The sequence below is a fragment of the Athene cunicularia genome (assembly GCF_003259725.1).
Source record: "Athene cunicularia isolate RWA chromosome 2 unlocalized genomic scaffold, athCun1 chr2_part1, whole genome shotgun sequence".
Classification (NCBI taxonomy): Eukaryota; Metazoa; Chordata; class Aves; order Strigiformes; family Strigidae; genus Athene; species Athene cunicularia.
The window spans coordinates 47306351-47325047 of record NW_020799095.1 but is presented as its reverse complement, the minus strand read 5'-3'; the positions used below and the strand labels follow the sequence as shown (position 1 = coordinate 47325047).

The following is an 18697-nucleotide window of genomic DNA, read 5'->3' as shown; positions in this document are numbered from 1 at the left end:
TTTTTTTTTTTTTTTTTTTTTTTTTTTTTTTTTTTTTATCTATTAGATATCTGCTACAGAATGAATAAATCTTCTGAGATACTGCTCTGTGGGTTCAGTTCAAATCCTGAGTAAGTGAACAACAGTTTTAGTACTTTCTTATTTTTTCCTCCAGATGTACTGTGGTTTTATTTTTGGCCTAAAGGAATGGTGGTGATTTTTCAGGAGGGTGGAATATGTCTGTGTGTTTTATTAAATTAAAACCCAGATATTTATCTTCAGAAAAAGAATGAAGTAAAGTACTAGGATGCAAGCAATTATATATGTGTTTTGTTGCTAACCAATGGTAATATAATGGTAATGTAGAATGATATATAATGATAAAAAATAAGAACAAACAAGGTAATGCACCTAATCTTTACTACATGATGGGGAGAATAGTGATTAAGAAAGACACATTACCACTTGCATATGTTACCAACATCCAGATCCACAGTTGCTGGGGAGCCCTGGTTGCAGTGAGGATTTGGAGAGCCTTTCCCTGCAAGTGACAAGTCCTATGTGATGTGTCCATCTGTAGTTGAGGCATCCAAAGTCATGGCAAGAGGGTCCAGCCTTATATACCAAAAATCAGCAAGTCAGGATGACTTGCACTTTTCTTTGAGTTGAAACATCTGGTTTCACCATCCTGTTGGATTCTACCCAAAGCCTGGACAGGGCTTGCAGGGGAGAACCAAGGGAGTTTCCAAAAAGGCCAAACACTTGGGTTCTTAGTCTTTAACCTTGCTAAACAAGGGAAGTTGTATACATTCTCAGGACATTTTATCATCACTACTGATTATATTTTGTCTAAGCTATATCTTTCACTAGTGAGCATACATATTTTGTTAATGATCAGATACTAATGATAAACACTAATACAGATTTCACTAATTAACAGATACTAATAATGGATAACATTTTGTTGTGAGGTTCATTTAGAGGTCAGCTTTGTTTCAGCACATATTATTCAGGCCCTAGCACTACAAAGATATTAATAAACTCTCCTCATCTTCGTGAATTATTTAGAAGTAAACATATTTCCATTTTTTGCCCTCTATATGTATTTGTTTGCATGTATTCTACATCAGTGGAGTGTTTCTCTCTAGGCCAAAACTGGTCAGAACTAGATTTTCTGTCTAGTTTCTTTGACTACACAAATGGCTTTCTATGTTAGAAATCAGACCTTCTGTCTGATTGTATTGGGGAATAATGAAACAGACTTTCAAATAAACTGAACAAATCTATATTTGATGTTGTTTGCTGGATGCTTTTTACTGCAAGTAAGTATTGTTTAACATTTCTTTTGTTGCTAGCAAAGAGTGCCCAGAAAACTATAGCTGCCAGAAGATTGGGAAGAATCCTGACTTTGGTTATACAAGTTTTGATCATTTTGGCTGGGCTTTCCTTTCCTTATTCCGTCTAATGACACAGGATTACTGGGAGCGTCTCTATAGACAAGTAAGTACTTTTGTTACCTGCTAGAATGACTTCAGACATGCAGTTTCGAGCTTTATGTCCATTAGAAAAATATGTACCTGTTTTAAAACTACCAACACCAAATTCCTCTTAAAATCAACATAAATATTAAGTTAGTAGCTTCAAGTGACTTAAGTTGTAACACCTTCTGCAAATGATTTTGGATGGGAGCAGTCCCCCTGTGAATGTTCATAGTTTTGTTGGAGAACACACTTGATGCAGTGATTAGTAGGTAAATGTTAATAAGTAACTACCAAAGGATTGGGGTATTTAGTAGATCTGGCTAGTGGGCTCACTGATGCTGCAAGGGGTATGAGGACTTGTTACATACTGTTTCTCTTCCTTTTCAGTCCTGACTCTTCACCAAACCTTTTGGCTCAACATTTACACTTTCACTTCAGATTATTTTTCACAATTGGTATTAAAAAAGTTGGAGATTTTATGTTTTTGATTCGGAGTGTTGAATGTAACTTTTAAATTGCATTTTTTTTTACAAAAATGATACAAAAATTGCATGTAGGGAACTCTCTTGATCCCTTACATCTATGCAGTGCCTTTTCTAGAAGGGCATTATCCTCTTGCTTCTTCTGTAACTTTCGTATGGTCCATTTTTAATTTTTTTCCAGCAAACTTTATTGACTGAGATTTTTTAAAATGGATACATCTTCTTTTTGTCATTTGGAGGTCACATGGTTTTTAGTTTTTAATGTCTCAGAACTTAATCTTAAGCCATCCCCTCTGCTGCCATTAAAAAAAAAAAAAAGTAAGAATAAGCAAGCAGTCTAAACAGTGCCTCTGATTGTCTAATGATACCATCTTTCATGATTATTTAGATAATCCTACCTTTCATCCTTATTACTGAGTTTTATTCATTTCTTCTGTAGCCACCTGTATATCTCTCTCCAGCTGAAGGTGTCTTCTCATAACTTAAACTCTGATGATCATCTGCCCAATTTGCTGGGAGATATTTAGCTTCATTTTAAGAATGGATTTTGTTACTTTGCTGCAGTACATGGCATCATTATGAATGTTTGATGGTCTGTTATATAAGGAGAAAACGTTGTATCATGACAGAGAAGTTTCCAAGAGCTGAAATTTATTTACTTGAAGGCCAGGGGAACTTCTGACTAGATATATTTTTAGACCTTCTGTGTAATTTAGACAAGAAGCAGATCCTACTGTTGTTTAATGGAAACAGTACAGTATGTTGACCTTTTGTATCATATAGGAAAATAAATTTTTTAAAGTTAGTTGAAATTCTATTGTAAATGTTACTTTCTTAAGAATTTATTACAACATTTACCTTTTCCTCACAGACTATTCGTACATCAGGGAAGAACTATGTTTTATTTTTTCTGGGGGTCATCTTTTTATGCTCGTTTTATCTCTTCAATCTGATCTTGGCTGTAGTAACTATGGCATATGAAGAGCAAAACAGAGCTACTCTTGCTGAAACAGAGGCAAAGGAAAAATTACTTCAGGATGCCCAACAAATTCTAGAGAAAGAACAGGTTTGTAAATTATAATATATAATATATAATGTATAATGTATGATATATAATAAATATATAATATATAGTATATAATACATACAATATAATATATAGTATATAATATATAATATGTGGTTCCTTTTGTTTTCTTCTCTTTGTGAATTAGGGAAATAAAGTTTTTTATTAAACATCTGCTTTTTACACTTAATTTATCCTTCTGTCTCTTTATAAATACATGTGTATGTATATATATATATATTTAAATATATATAAACATTTCTGTGATACAAGCAAACAGCATGAGTCCAAGTCAAATCATATTAAGTTTTAGAATTTGCAGACATGACTCTGTATAGGAATGACTTGCTGGCAAGTATATAGCTTTTATGGTACTGCATAGCTGCCTGTGCTCTGTGGTTTGCCCAATTCTTGTACACTATCACTAGTGCTGTGTACAAAAATTCCTTTCTCTGGATATTCCTTTTTCCTGTTACTGTGTAGTCTGATGAAAGAAGTATGCGTGGATAAATTTGCATCCGTAAGAAAAGTAATTTCTACAGTACCTGACATTGGAAGTTCTGATGCTGATAGATTTCAGGATTGATTAAAAATGCAAGCTTTCTGAAAGCCAGTGTGCTCAGCTATTTGAGGGGCATCATGCCTCTTTTTGAGTGACTACATGCAGAAGCTCTACCAGTTGACAAGAGCAGGAATAGTCTTTAGCCAGGCTAATGCCATTAGTTCCTTATTAATGTAGAAGGGAATTCATAGACTGTGTTAGTTCCTTTGCTGTTCGTTTGGAGAGCTAATAGACACACATCAGATTTCTACAGTGTTTCCTTTTGGCACAATATTCCCTAGATTCATTCATTCCTTGGCCTATATGGGATCAGGTATCACCTTGTTTTTATTTTATTTTGGAGAAGTGAAGTTTGATCTAAGGCAACAAGATAGATTGAAAATTATTGGTAAGACACTTTTTATCTTCTAGCTTTTTATAAAAGATACCTCTGATTTACTTCTAACAATCAGAAAAGTCAGACTTGTAAGAGGACATACAGATATTCTCTAGAAACTATTCAATTTCATCATGGAGGTGAAAGACATCATTAGTTTACCGAATTCCTCCTCTAGAACTGTCAACAGGCCTCTGATGTTTCTCTGTCCAAAATTACAGCTTGCCAAGCTTTACTTAGGCTTTACTGCATTCTATTTTTCTTTCAACAGGATTAGTAGTTAAGAAAGGTTTAACAGTTTAGGATTTAGTGTGAGCCCTTAGCCTTCTGTTGTCTTTGGACTCAAGGTCCTTTCCAAAGTAAGAAAAGAAGAGTAAAAGAATACACCATAATATTCTGTAATTCAGATATAAAATATTTAAAGTGGCAAGGACAAACTTTAACTACAGTAGCTGATAAGTTAACCTGCTTTATCTTTCAGTATTGTGAATAGTATTTTGTACTCCTATCTTTTTATAGTAGTTTAGTATTTGAAAGGTAGGAACTGTTAGTGCAAAGCATTCAGATAGCATAGTTATTAAACTGTATATGATCCTAGTTCATGCATTGGCATTTACCTTTTAGTAGTATTCAGACCTTTTGCTGTTTCTTTTACAGATGTTGGCTGCAGGAGAAGGTAATAAGGCATTACATGTCAGCTCTGAAATGTCAGTTGCTGACTTGAAAAAATCAAAAGAAGAGGAGATGAAGAATGAAAACCCTATCTTAAGACAAAGCTTAATTTTAGGTAATAATGGCAAAGAGGAACATATTTTTCATTCACAGCCCGGTCATTGCCACAAGAAACTTGTAAGTATTCAAAATAGAAGATATATTCATTAGACTTGCATGTGATACTTTCTTTATTTGCGATTTATTTTTTTCCTTTTTTTTTTTTTTTTTTTCCTTCTCTCCTTGCATGCATTGGATTAACTTTTTTTTTTTTTAAAGCAATCTGAAATTTAGGTTTTGGGACCAGAGGGAGACGGCACTATATAGACTTGAAAGGAAAGTTCGAAGTGGCTGTTAGTAGCATACTTATGACATATTATAGCCTTCTGCACTTACAGCTGTGATGAGATCTGTTGGCATCTCTATTGTGCTACATAAACAAAAAAAATCCTGTAAGTTTTACAATTTCCCTAATGACCTAACCTTTCTTTTTTTGTACACACAGCTAATTCTATGGCCTAAATATTTAGGGTTGTATTTAGTTCAGTATGAAGTTTTTCAAAATTAGGGGCATAATTCGCTTGTCCAGCTACAAGCATCTAGTGCCATTTTAGATGTTCTTGTCAGGTTGGATATTCTGTATATCTTGGGTGTCTGTGGCACAACTTCCAACACTGTGTGAATATCTCAAATACATTATGGCATCTCAAATGTTAATAAATTCCTGGGTTTGGACAATTGGATTGTGCTCCAGGTTTTTGTTTGCAGGTGTCTACATGTGATTTAGGTTCTAAACTTCCAGAGTCTAATGGAGATTTAATTTTTTGGGTCACGAATTGATGCCTAGTGACATTAGAGGATTTCTAGGGTGTCTTACTTGGCCTCCACCTACTCTACAGAAGAGTACAGACATGATGTGCTGTGTATGCTTAGTCTGAGACTGTGGATATCTGATACTAAATGTCTCAATAGATGATCTCAAATGCCTTCAGACACTTATGTTTAAGTGAATCAAACTTGTAAAAAAAATGCATCAATTACAATGGGATTTTAGATGCATTGTGCACATGGACAAATTAAATGTAGATGTCTGAATAGTAGGCTACATCCCAAATGTGCTATTTCACATCTTGATTACAGCAGTGACTTCTGGCTCCTCTCCTCATTACTCCTTTCTAAATCCATTAAGAAACTGCTGTTAAGACTTGTAATTCTTACTATGCTTAATCTTGGGTTTTTTTTCACAGTACCTTTGACACTGGAAATATATATCTCAAGGACAATCCTTATTATCTATTACTAATGGTCCAGCATTCATGTAAAGTATAGATTTGTTACACTTTCAATGCTTAGTCCATGTGTGTATCTTCACTTGCCATGCCCAGTGCTTGTGTGACTGCACCTGGGGTCTTGTGTTTTGTTTTGAGCTCTCCAGTAGAAGGATTGAGATATCATGCAAAGCCAGTGGAGGCCACCAAGATGATTAAGGGACTGTAGCACATGATATGTGAGGAAGGGTGGAGAGGTTGAGTTTGTTCACCCTGAAGAAGAAAAGGAAAAGGAAGAAACTGATTATTGCTGTCTACTAGTATCTAATGGGAGTGTATAAAGAGGAAGGAGCCAAGATCTTCTTACAGGTGCACAATGGAAAGTCAAAGAGAACAAGTTGCAACAAGATAAATTCCAATTAGTTATTAAGGGGAAAAAAATTCACTGCGTCAGAGCATAAACATTAGAATAGGTCATACAGAGAAATTTTTTGATCTTTGCTTTTGGAGATACTCAGAACTTAGCTGGAAAAAGCCCACAGCTGAGGTTTACTCTGCTTTGAGCAGTGGAGTGGGAAGACTTCCAGTGCACCTTCCCAACTTTAATCTTTCTCTGACTCTATGTAAACATCCACTTTTCGATGCCTATATTTAGATATTTTAATCTTGAACTAAATCTTCCAAAATAATTCTCAGGCAATTATCCATATTACTAAGTTATTTTCAACAAAATCTAAAAAGAAAGCTTTTAATGTCCTTATACTGGTTCAGTAATCTCCAGTACAGGCTTGTGACTTAGACCAAACAGGGTCCACTGAAAAAAGAGATGGTGCAAAAATAGATGTTGGTGTCCAAATAACACCTTGACTGAAACCCTGGTTCCCAGCCACACCTTTGATAATGCAGTCTGGAATTTCAAACCCGTCTTCATTCACCCTCTCAGATGTGTTTCTTCCTTCCATTTTTTGGTGATAAACTACTGTGACTGAGCAGGGTCTCTAGATGTGAAGAGCTGGAAATGATCACCAAAACAAGCACTGTTCATTTTGATATTATCCCTCACCCCTCTGTCTCCCAACGTATTTTTCTATGACCCTCCCCTTGCCGATAGTCTGTTCCATCTTGTGACAGATTCTCTCTTGATTCTGCTATAACATCAGAATTGTTCCCACCATCTCATAGAAAATGGAAACTTTCCAGTAGTGGAACTAAGGGAGTAATGGCACAACTTCCTTTTGAAGTATCCTTGTAGGGGAGTTTTTATCAGATATGTCATCCTAGCTAAAATGAATTAAGTTTTCATTCTGGCAGTCAGCATGGTCAGAATTTCTTCTAAATTCCATGATCCTGCCTACATTAAATTGTGTGTCTGAGCTGAAGGAGTCAAAATCATCCACTTGGCAGCAACTGCCATCTGTCATCTCCTTTAGTATAGTGTTTGGTTCTTACAGAGTGTCATTAACATTTTTCTTGCAGTGTTAAGAATATTGTTCCATTTTGTGACCTAATTTGGTTCTGCTGTACTTAAGGGAACATTCTGTCACAGTCCATGGTAGTGTATTATTATGCCTATTGAGGGAAAAAGAAGTCTTTCCATAGCAGGTGTCATATCTTCTGTAAGTATAAAAATCACCTCTTATGGCTGATTATCGCTCTTTAATTTTTTTCTTCTAAGTCTGTAACTGTGTTGCAGGAGATGACTGATCCAAGAGATAAATTTGGTTTAGTTCCTAGACCTTACTTCTCCAAGGCTTCAAAATCTGCACAAGTTGGATTCCAAATGAAATTTGTATTTTTATATTTCAGAAATATCATTTTCAGACCCATCCCAAGGTCCCTTCCCCTCTCTATGTGTAGAGAATGACAAAGTTATGAAGATCTATGTATAGAAACTTTTGGAAACAGATAATAGATTGCATTAGAAACTGGTTGGAGAAATATTAAGTAGAAGCCACTTTTCAGGAGTATATTCTGCAGAGTTTAAATTATATTGCTGTGCTGGCTAACAGATGCCTCTACACTATCTGCATGAAGAATTCCAAGACCCAGCTCCAGGTTACTGTGTGTGAGAACCTGGTTGTAGTCTTATGCTGTCTTACACATGCTTACAGATGATCATTTGACAGTGGAAGAAGCTATTTATCAATCATGAGCGTTCTTCAAGATGCATAGTCCACCTGTATACTCACTCCCTTTCACTCCCCTACATCACAGTTCTCACTTTGTCCTACAAATGTTGGTATTTTATATTAACAAAAAAAAAAAAAAAAAGAAAAAAAAGAAGGCCTAGAGCATGATCCAAGCAGTGTGAGCTGCTGTGATGTAGAGTCCTACCATTAGTCAGATAAATACAATCTGCAGCAAACATGGCAGTTTGTTGCATATTTTGGCAACTACTCATAGTACTAGCACTGCTGCAGCTGAGGACTCTTCAATGTACTCCCTAATCACAAAAAAAGAGGCTAAAGATGCTGTCAAAAAGAAAGAAACATATTGGGTAGAAACTTTTTTGGTAGGATCATTTCTATAAAAACATAAATGGACAATTTCTCTAGTGCATGTACCTATTTTAAATCCCAGTTTGTCAGAGGACTTCTCATTTACTTCATCTAGAGATATATAGGCAGCAATAACCAGTTCAGTGTTGATGAATGCTCTGAACCTTTCTAAAAACACTTAACTGAATGCTTCTGAACAGATGTGAATTTCAGCAAGAAGACAGAACTTTAGTCAGGCCAGCGCACAAATTTCTCTAGGTTTCTCTCCTCTGAGACATCAAATATTATAGAAAAGAATGAAAAAAGAAGTTGAACTGGTAACTGACATGTGATTAGAGTAGTCTGAGTGTTAGATTCTGAAAAAATACAGGTAGAAAAATAAACATTTTAGCACTCTATTATAAATTCATTTAATCGGTCTATTCTACAGCAGTTCTATCAGCTGAGTTCTGCTTAGCTTTTCGTCATTAAAATAACAAAGAGAAAGAAAATAAAGAAGAATAAGGAAAGAATAGGGAATTATTATTAAACCCCTGAGGCCAAGAACATCAGTTTCATTCCCTGAATAACAGCTTTATAGAATATGTTCATAAAAATCATATTACCGTGAATGATATGATATATCTTTACTTATATACCCTCCCCACAATAAGAAGATGAAACAAATCAACTCGTGCTGAAAAGGAATAGGAAGGTACTGTGCATTATGATGTGGTCGGTCCCTGTCAGCTGGTAGTTCTAGTTATGTCCTCCCTGATAGTGGAATCTTCATTCTTTCTGTTTTTTTTTTTTTACCTCTCCTTTTCAGCCCATGTTTTACAACTGTCTGTTTAGTCTTTAAAAGTGTGTGTGAGGGGGCTATTAATGTGTCATGAACTGAATCTTTGATAAGAATTCAAGTGCGTTCCATAAGACACAGGTGTTGCCCTCTCTGTTCTTCAGTGCACATCAGGAACACTTGAGTTTAGCATTCTGTAACTTCTAATGAAAACAAAACCAGTCCCATTCCTAGTTTTAGGCAGTTCAGTATTAGTATAGATCTTGATAGGCTCAATAGGGTTGGGAAAATAATTATTTTGATTCACTAAATAATTATCCTTAGTATTAATAAATATTAATTATTTGTTAAATTCAACCATTAATAGTTAAATAGCCAATGATTAATTCAAACTGATCATCAGTGTTCTTTTTGTATGTACTTTCTATCAGTCACTGGAAAGATGAAATTACTTTTTTCATTTGTTCCCCTATTGATGATTTTATACTTCTTACATAATGGCATAATTATTGTTAAATATTTTCAGACAGAAACAATTTATTGAAAAGTATTACTGGTTTTGATTAAATGTCCTTTGCCTTCAAAGGCAAACACATGATATTGTTGTATTGTGTTGTTTTACATTCCTTCGGCAAGGTAAGGCTTCATAACAGTGCATATTTAAAAAGGCATTTTTATCTTACACTAAACATATTTTTATATTGCCATTTATTAATATTCCCTTGTTATATTATCTTCTGTTGTCTTTCTAACCAAAGAGGCAGATACTGCTGTCCTATGAATTGTCAGTGGACTCTATTAATGATCCATTTCGAAGACAGAGGTTAATGAGTGCAGCCACTGTTATTACAGATAATTTACGTAAGTCATTCTGTAGTGTTTTTCTTATGATGATTGTGTAACTTGACCTAATGGATCAAAATGTCACAGTCAGCATTATTTTAAAAGTCACTAGGGGAGATTAAGCTGCAGTCAAATGTAAATTTCTGTAAAATAAATATTCTCATATCTCATGTAACTGTAACTGTAAGTTGCAGTTATTGATGGTAAATCATGCTTGACCATCTTGATTGCCCTGTACAATGAAATGACTGGGGTTTGTGGATGAGGGGTGACCAATGTTGTCATTTACCTTGACTTTGGAAAGGCTTTCACCACTGTCTCCCACAGTATTTTTAAATACAAGTTAGGGTGTTAGGGTCTGCATGGGTGGACAACCAGGATGTTAAAAAAAATTGTTGGGCTTCAAGTGTCTAGGGAACAGGTTGTATTCTACCTGCAGGCAGGTAACAAATGGAATACCACAGGGGTGTATCCTAGGACATGTCTTGTCGTAAGTGACCTGGAAGAGATAACGGAGGGCTTGCTCTTGAGCCTTGCAGATGACTCCAAATTGGGGGGGACCACTTGATACACTGGAGGTAAGGGCTACTACCTAGAGGCACTTAGGCTGGACAATTGATCTAACAGGAACCTTCAGCCACAACAAATGTAAACTGCTGCATATCTGCAAGAACCTCTTGCTGGGAGCTGGCTGGCTGGGAGCTGTCTGGCTGGGAAGTGGGTGGAGAGCTGAGCATGATCCAGCAACATGCCCTTGCAGGAGCAATGGACTATATTAAAAGAAGTGTAGTCAGGAGAAAACTGATTATTGTCCTTTATTAAGCACTTGCTAGACTACGTACTATGCCCAGTGTGCTCCTCAACCTCCCTAGTACAAGAAGAGTTTACTAGAGGGCAACCAGGTCAGGGACTGGAGCCCTTGCCCAGTGCTGAGCTGGTTCAGGCTGGAGAGAAGGTTTTGAGTATCAGCCTTCCAGTGCATAGGAAGACGTTATCAAGGAGATGGAGCCAGGATCTTCACAGTGGTGCACAGTTAGAAGATGAGACAACAGACATAAATTGAAAGAAGAGAGCTTCAAACTGTGTGTAAGGAGAAGCTTTCACCATGACAGTCAGACAGTCAAACAGGTTATGCAGTCCCTGACCTCACGGCTGACCCTGCTTTGAGAAGGTGGTTGCACTAGACATTTCCTGAGGTCCCTTTCAACTTGACTTATCTTATAACCCTATCCTCAACTATGGACACTAAGATATGGGAGACACCCTTCTTCATTTTCTCCTGGACCTTTTTTCAACCCATGCTGCATCTGTGACTGCACAGATGCAATTCACAGAAAATCAGCTGTCAATTTTCCCAGAGATGGTTGTTATTTCTCCTTAGTACTGATCCTTTATCATCCTTCAATAGTATACTAAACATATGAAGAGATGGGTAATACCATATCACCTGTTTCTGTAGCTATGAGATTTGTTGATGGTGATCTTAAAATAACTTGTGATTAGTTTGTGTAGAATGAGTAAAACAACCTTTTTCAGTGATGCCATTCTTCTCACATGAGATTGAATTTTCTTTTCAATATTTTCTATAACTGATTGTCTTTTTCTTCATACTGTGAAATTCCATGTAAGTTTATTCTTATGTCACTTTCCCTCTCTGTCATTCAGAACTTCAAGAGTCAAAACTGAAATGCCCTTCATTATTGAAACGATTTGCTCAAAAGTATCTAATTTGGAATTGTTGTCCATTCTGGAGAGTAGTCAAAGAGAAGGTGAAATTGGTAGTTTTGGATCCATTTGTTGATCTCTTAATCATGGTTTGCATTATCGTGAATACTTTATTCATGGCTTTGGAGTATCCTGACATGCCACGCAATTACCAACAGATGATCTATATAAGTGACAAGGTAAGTTAAGTCTACGCTAAAGTGAATATGGAGTTATAACTCCATATTTACACTGTGACAGTCCCATAAGGAGACATAACTCTTCAGTCACAGTTTGCTGATTTTCTTATTCCTCTTTCCAGGTCTTCACCTTGATTTTTACAGCAGAAATGATCTTGAAAATCATCGCTTTAGATCCTTACAACTATTTTCAACAAAAATGGAATATTTTTGATAGCATAGTTGTTATGATTGGCCTAATAAGCTTTAAAGAAAATCTGTCTTATTTCAGACTGGTAATGATTTATTTATTCATTTTTAAAAGTACATGTGTTGTATAGATTTTTAAAATATTAGTGAAATAACCTCAAATTATTTTACTGATGAATCTGGTAAATCAGTTCTCTTTGTTAGTAAATAGTAAGCCAATGTAAATGTTTAATTAGAGTGAAGATTAAATGACTATTAAAGAATAGGTTCAATATGTTTATTATACTGTACGTATTGGATCCTATAAATCCTCTGACAACAGTGCACGACCTTGAAGATTTGACCTAGTAGAGAGTTCATTGTTTCTCTGCTAGGTCCGTACAGTGGCACTGCTCAACTGCATTGCAGATCTTCAGTTAGGAAGAGAAATTGTCTGAGTGTTTTCATGACCTTAAGGGTAGCAAAGGTTCCTTCACAGCTTTTCCTTTTGAGTTGAGATTTGTAAAATAACATAGCTTTCCTCAAGGCTTAGACTTGGCCTTGAGGTCTTCTCAAGGCTTTCCTCCATCTTAGGGAAAAGGAGGAGTAGCTTTGAGATATCTATGTATATTTCTTTTTGCTTATGTCCTTAATGTGTATTTAGAATGCTAAATTTATTAATTCTAATATTTTTCATAGCTTTTCCGAGTTATCACACCTAGAAATTCAGTTGAATTGTTTCATCTTGTGTATCATGACTGAGAGGTTTTAACAGCCCTGAATGCTAATTTGACTAAAAATGTCCCTTTTTACTCATCCGGATGCATGGAATAGATCCCATCTGGCTTTTCAGATCCTATTTTAAAGTCTGTTGGATGAGAGGTAGAAAAATTTTTTTTCCATTTTTGTCTGGATTACATTTGATTTCAAAATGCAGTCATTTCATGTCTCACCCAAGTACCTATAAGCCACTTGATTATTATTGCTATTATTGTTATTCCTATTAATACTAATAGTCTTGCTTGTATCTAACAGCACAAACAATTTGAAAGCATCCTTTGGCAGTTTTCTGTTCTTAGTAACATTAACCATCTGAACTTAAGCACAGTGCTTTTGGATCAGAATAATTAAAAACCTTTCTCTGGGGAAAAAATATGACGGTGTTACTGAAGACAGCATGATAAATGCAGGGTCTGGTTTTACGTGTGCTGTGCTATCTATGCCGTGTTTGCCACTCACATTGTTCTCTTTTGTTTTACTTACAGCTCAGGATCTTCAAATTGGCAAAGTCCTGGCCAGCCTTAAATACTCTTATGAAAATAATTCTAAACTCAGTTGGTGCTCTGGGTAACCTCACTTTGGTTTTGATTATCACTGTATTTATTTTTGCTGTAGTAGGAAAGCAGGTTTTGGGCAAGCATTATAAGAGAAATTATTATAAAATAAGCACTGATGAGAATTTACGCTGGCATATGAAGGATTTTTGTCATTCATTCCTGATTATATTCCGAATATTATGTGGAGAATGGATTGAAACCATGTGGGAATGTATGGAAGTGGCTGGAAATGAGCTATGTCTTCCCATTTTCTTGCTAGTTCTGGTGATAGGAAACCTGGTGGTGAGTTTCCAGTTATTTTTCAGTCCCTACTGAATGCGTCCAATTACACTGGCTTCTTTTTTTCCAAGGCAAACTTTATCATTTGAAGGGTATTCACACTATTCTCTTTTCTACATGCTACTTAATATATGTTTTTCTGCTGTCTTCTTTTCCTTTTCCCCTGTATTTCTCTTTCTCACACAAGAGGTAGCTGCTAAGCAAAATAAAATTATTCCTTTTACCTAGATTATAGAACTGCAGTGCTTTTGATAATTTGGTGTCTGATTTCTTAATCTTTTTTGTTGCTAGGATCTAATAACCAAACTGTTGAGTGCTTTTAACACTTACCAACTTATATTACCAAAAGTTTACAGCACTCAGATTTTCTGGTTTGTGTGACATATACTATATATAGTGTGTATATGTTGGAAGATTAAACCTTTTTCATCTTCTTGGTTTGTTGTTCTATACCAGATCCTTTTTGATAGTGGTGTTATTAAAATTTATCTTTGCCTGCTGTTTTTCAACATATCTAGCTCCTCATACATTATGGACATCAGATCACATGAAAATATGTTTGATATACCCAAACCCTCACTTCTTTTTTCTCCTGCCATTCCTCCCAGAAGCAGTCATATCATACTATGTTAATATTGCAGTGTAATAGTAACTAATTTCATTGCAGTAGTTGATGAAAGCAAGATTGATACTTTTTTATCTAAGGAAGGCTTTCTGAAATGTTTTTTTCTGTTAGCAGTAATGTCTCCAACTTACTTTAACTATTTTAAGGTCCTCAACCTATTCATTGCCTTGCTGCTGAGCTCATTCAGTACTGACTCCTCAATGGGACAAGAGGAACCTGAACAAATGACTAAATGTCAGATTGCCATTGCACAGATTCACGAGGGCCTGCAGTCTGTGAAAGACAGAATTTTGGATCATTGTGGCAAAATAATGAAACGAAACCTCAAAACAACAGCCAAAAAGAAGACTTTGGTGAAAATTTCTGCCAAAGACATAGAGGAAAATACCTATGCCATGACAGATGTCATAAAGGATATAGACAAAAATTGCTTTGACATTGAGTATTACAATACTGAAGACAGATCCTCAATAACAAGGAAATATGAAGAATTTTTAGCCGATCATAGTACCTGTGTTCCCATTGCAGTAGCAGAGACTTACACTGATGAAGGTGATGATGAGCACAATGTATGCATGGAAACAGAATACAGAAAACAGGTAAGTAATATTAATATATAAAATATTATTGTAACTTCCATCTGTAAATATAGTCTTGAAGACTCAACAGTCAGTTTTATCCCTTCTGTTGTTTCTGCCATTTTACTTTCTTTGTTCTTCTAGTATCTTCAAAATGCAAGAGCTACCAAATAGTCTTAGTTATTCAATAAGAGACGTTGAATATCCACTTTTTCATCATTCTCCTCATTGATAATCATAATTTTTCTTTTGTCTGTTTTGTTTCCATTTATTGCTGTCAAGGGCTAAATGAAATTTGATCAAGACAGGCATTCTTTATTTTTGTCTCCTTTGCCTTACAGATGGCACCTGGAAGTTTTGGAAGGCAGGCCTCTTGTGTTGCATATATGTTGCTTCTCAGTTGCATGGAATCCAAAGGGAATGCAAATAAAAGCTTCACCTTAAAAAAAATACTTCTTAATGTTTTTTTAGTCCCCTATTCACCTCTATGATACTCTGGACTCCTCTTTATATTTCTTGATTTTGTTGTGTTGGGCAGGATTAAGTTCAAGTCTTAGGCATTTAAATACAGATACCTAAATATTGATTTTGTCATGTGAGTGAGGCATTTATACTGCCATGATAGTCAGGAATGGTGTGAGTCATTTGCCTGTACAGAGGCATTTAGGGATATTTGTGATATTTCAGGTGTCTGTTGCATCCACATGGAACTGACAGATAAGACACAGAACTAAAGGAGGTCTTTAGGCATCTGGAGGCCAGGGATATATAGAAACACCTCAGATGACACTAGGTATCAGCCACAATTAGATTATTCTATTTAGATACCCGAATCTCAGGATTCCACATACTATTCACCTCATAGATATCAAGTGCCATTTGAGGCTGGATTATTTATCTCATACAGCTTTTAAATGCACCTTCAAAACAATGTCTGTCAGTTCCTGTAGATCCTGTGCTGTATTTAACTATGCATGTGTATGTCTTAGGTACCCCTAGGTATCTTTAAAAAAATTAAGCATTTTAGGGCAGGATCTGAATTATACCCTTTGTGTCCTCACTAAATTCAAAAGTGTCCTTTGCTGCATGTCCATACTACTTGTGTGTTGCCCCCTTTTGCACTTCATATTTTCTCCCATTTTGCTTTCCTGTTATTTTTTTCCTTATTTTTGCTTTCTTTTCTTGTCTCCAATGATGTATTATACTTTTAATAAGACAGAATATTACACAGTTATTTTCCTTTGAGGAGGGTGATGTGTCTTAACAAAATTCTACTTGTGATGGCATCGTTACTTTTATTATATATGGTGTGATTGCTTATAAAGAATATGAATGCTAGTTTGAGTATGATGATCTGTCTGCATGAATGAATTTTAGTTCAGAATCACTGGGTCATCCTCTGAGATTATTCCTGTATAAATATTTTTACCTACAGAAGGTAAGGGTGATACCTTTTAGCCCATTGACAGCACTGCAGCTGTGTCTGAAACATCCAGTAGTAGTTTCCGCTCAGCTTAGCACACAAGGACCTCAAACTCATTTCTTTTAGAAGCCTGCCTTATTCACAGGCAGTGGTAATAAGAAGCAGCAGACTTCAGTATACCATCCCTGCAATCTTTTGTCAGAAGGTGAAATAAAATATATTAACCCCTCTCAGACCTGTACTAAAAGAAGTACCAATAGAAGCTGTCTTATACAACAGAAGAATGAGCTGGTTTGAAGGTTCTTCACATAAAGCAAGATAGAAAGCCTCTTACAGAAAGTAGCTTATGGTTTTAATTTAAGTCTTTATTCATTTCTGCTTATTTCTCCATCTACCTCACTGAAGTAGCAATGAGTTTTTCTAAGATGTTCCCACTGTGCTTTTTTTTCTTCATAGGTAAAAGTGATGGTGTAAGAATGTGGCAATATGGGGTTTAGTTCATTTGAAAAACACATCTAAATGTGTGAGCAGCAAGCTCAGGTGGAACACCAGGCTTTAACGACTATACTGTACCTAGATTATCTTGATAAAGATTTTATTTTGCTAGTGTTAGTTGTGTTTTGATTGTGATATCACCATATTTTAAATCTATCCGAACAAGTAGTATTATGCCATGGCAGAAATGTCAAAAGCAAGTGCTACTTTTGGATTGATTATCATATGGTCATGTCCAGGTGGACTGGTAGGATCCATTTTCTATGGTTTTGGTCATAAGAGGGGACATTATCAGTGGACGATCTTTGGACAGGTTCTCAAAGAAGCAGAAATTGCTGGTCACCTTAGAATCATCTGTGGCTATTTGAAATATGTTGTTCATGAGCATTTGGTCAAAGAAATTCTTTCCCTGCTGCAGTGGAATCTGGTATTGCTTGGAATTTGTAGTGGTGAAAGGACCAAGAGCGGATTGGGATCACTTAGCTCTTCTGCTTGTAACTAGAAAGATGAGAATGTTGGGGTCTAGCTGTAAAGGTTGCTACTGAGCCAGTTTGTCAGAACTTAGTGTATTGGATTCAGGAATCCATCTGTGTGCTAAATGTAGATCTCGAGGAATGATATGTTTCCACAGTATAACCACAGGACCACAGTATTTGAAACTGAGGAAGAAACCATGCTTTTACATGCCTTTTAAGGATATCATTTAGTTATCTGTAAAAAGACAAACATGCTAAATTTTGTGGATGCTTTAGATTCTGTTAAAGAATTTTGACTTTTAAGAATGGCTGTCAGGAAGAAAAATATGTAAAATCAACTGGTTTGTATTATTTCATGCAGGGAGACAGATTAAGACATAGAGAGCAGTGTCGACGTTCAAGCGGCTTCAGTCAGATTTCTGGGGCTTCTGAAACTATAAATGTTTTTTCAGAAACATACCAAAAGAAAGAGCAAAAAGAGGTAATTATAACTTTTTTTTCATCTTGTGGAATATGCTAGAGATAAAAATTGTCACAGCAGTTCTCTCATTCAACAATGACAGGACAAACTGGGGTTTTTGAAGAGTAGTAGGTATAATCCCAGTGAAGATGCTGTATCTCTTTAGAGGTAATAATAGTTTAAAGCATGGAGATTTGTATCTCATTAACAACCATGGCTAACAGTGGAACTGAATATATAATTTTGTACAAAATAAGTAAACAAATTAATCAAGAAACACATTTTCTTTAAATATACCTGATACATACTATTAATTTTTATAGATAATTATGTTTGCTGTTATTCTTGGATGCAAAAATTTGTTCTCTAGAAATGGATCCCAAAACAACCATACTTTTTCTGGTCTAGAAACTTAGAGTATTCTCATACAGTATCCTTCCACATCACAAAAGATGAAGAATCCAGTGATCTACAAAATTGAATGGAAGTTCAGCAACTCTCTGGATTACTACCTCCAAAAATCAAACCACTTCAGCATTTTCTGGGTTTAGATAAATTGCCAGAACTTTTGTTTGTTATACAGTATTTAATTATGTTTATATTTAAAAAAATAATATTAAAAAGCCCGTGAATTTAAATAATTGAATTTTTGTCTATGTTGAAGGTTCCCCAGGACCTTAAGTTAGTGTAGAAGAGCATGGCTGTCAACAAAGGCAGTTCTCCCTTCTTCCGGCTTCTCTTTCTTATCCCTGTCCTCATGACTTCCCTTTCCATGTCATACAGGGCACTTACACTTTATGGCTGATAGATTGATTTATTCCTTTTTGTTTATACTTGTTTTCCTTATTTTCTTTAGGGTAACCCACACACCTATAAAACTACTCTTTATTTCCATGGGTTTAATAAGT

General features: G+C 35.6%; 1 protein-coding gene across 4 annotated transcripts in view; it reads left to right on the top strand.

Moving 5' to 3' along the window:
• Positions 1 to 18697, top strand: part of LOC113476226 (sodium channel protein type 5 subunit alpha-like) — a 46184-nt gene that overhangs the window by 10609 nt on the left and 16878 nt on the right. The window contains exons 5-14 of one of the 4 annotated variants that reach the window (XM_026841567.1): positions 47 to 110; positions 1335 to 1479; positions 2814 to 3008; positions 4604 to 4795; positions 9960 to 10062; positions 11710 to 11948; positions 12071 to 12223; positions 13382 to 13735; positions 14504 to 14956; positions 17691 to 17810. In XM_026841567.1, the coding sequence (XP_026697368.1) occupies positions 47 to 110; positions 1335 to 1479; positions 2814 to 3008; positions 4604 to 4795; positions 9960 to 10062; positions 11710 to 11948; positions 12071 to 12223; positions 13382 to 13735; positions 14504 to 14956; positions 17691 to 17810 (2018 nt within the window). Of the gene's footprint in view, positions 1 to 46; positions 111 to 1334; positions 1480 to 2813; positions 3009 to 4281; positions 4484 to 4603; positions 4796 to 9959; positions 10063 to 11709; positions 11949 to 12070; positions 12224 to 13381; positions 13736 to 14503; positions 14957 to 17690; positions 17811 to 18697 lie in introns of those variants that run through there. The other 3 variants (XM_026841569.1, XM_026841570.1, XM_026841568.1) reach the window with 3 other exon arrangements.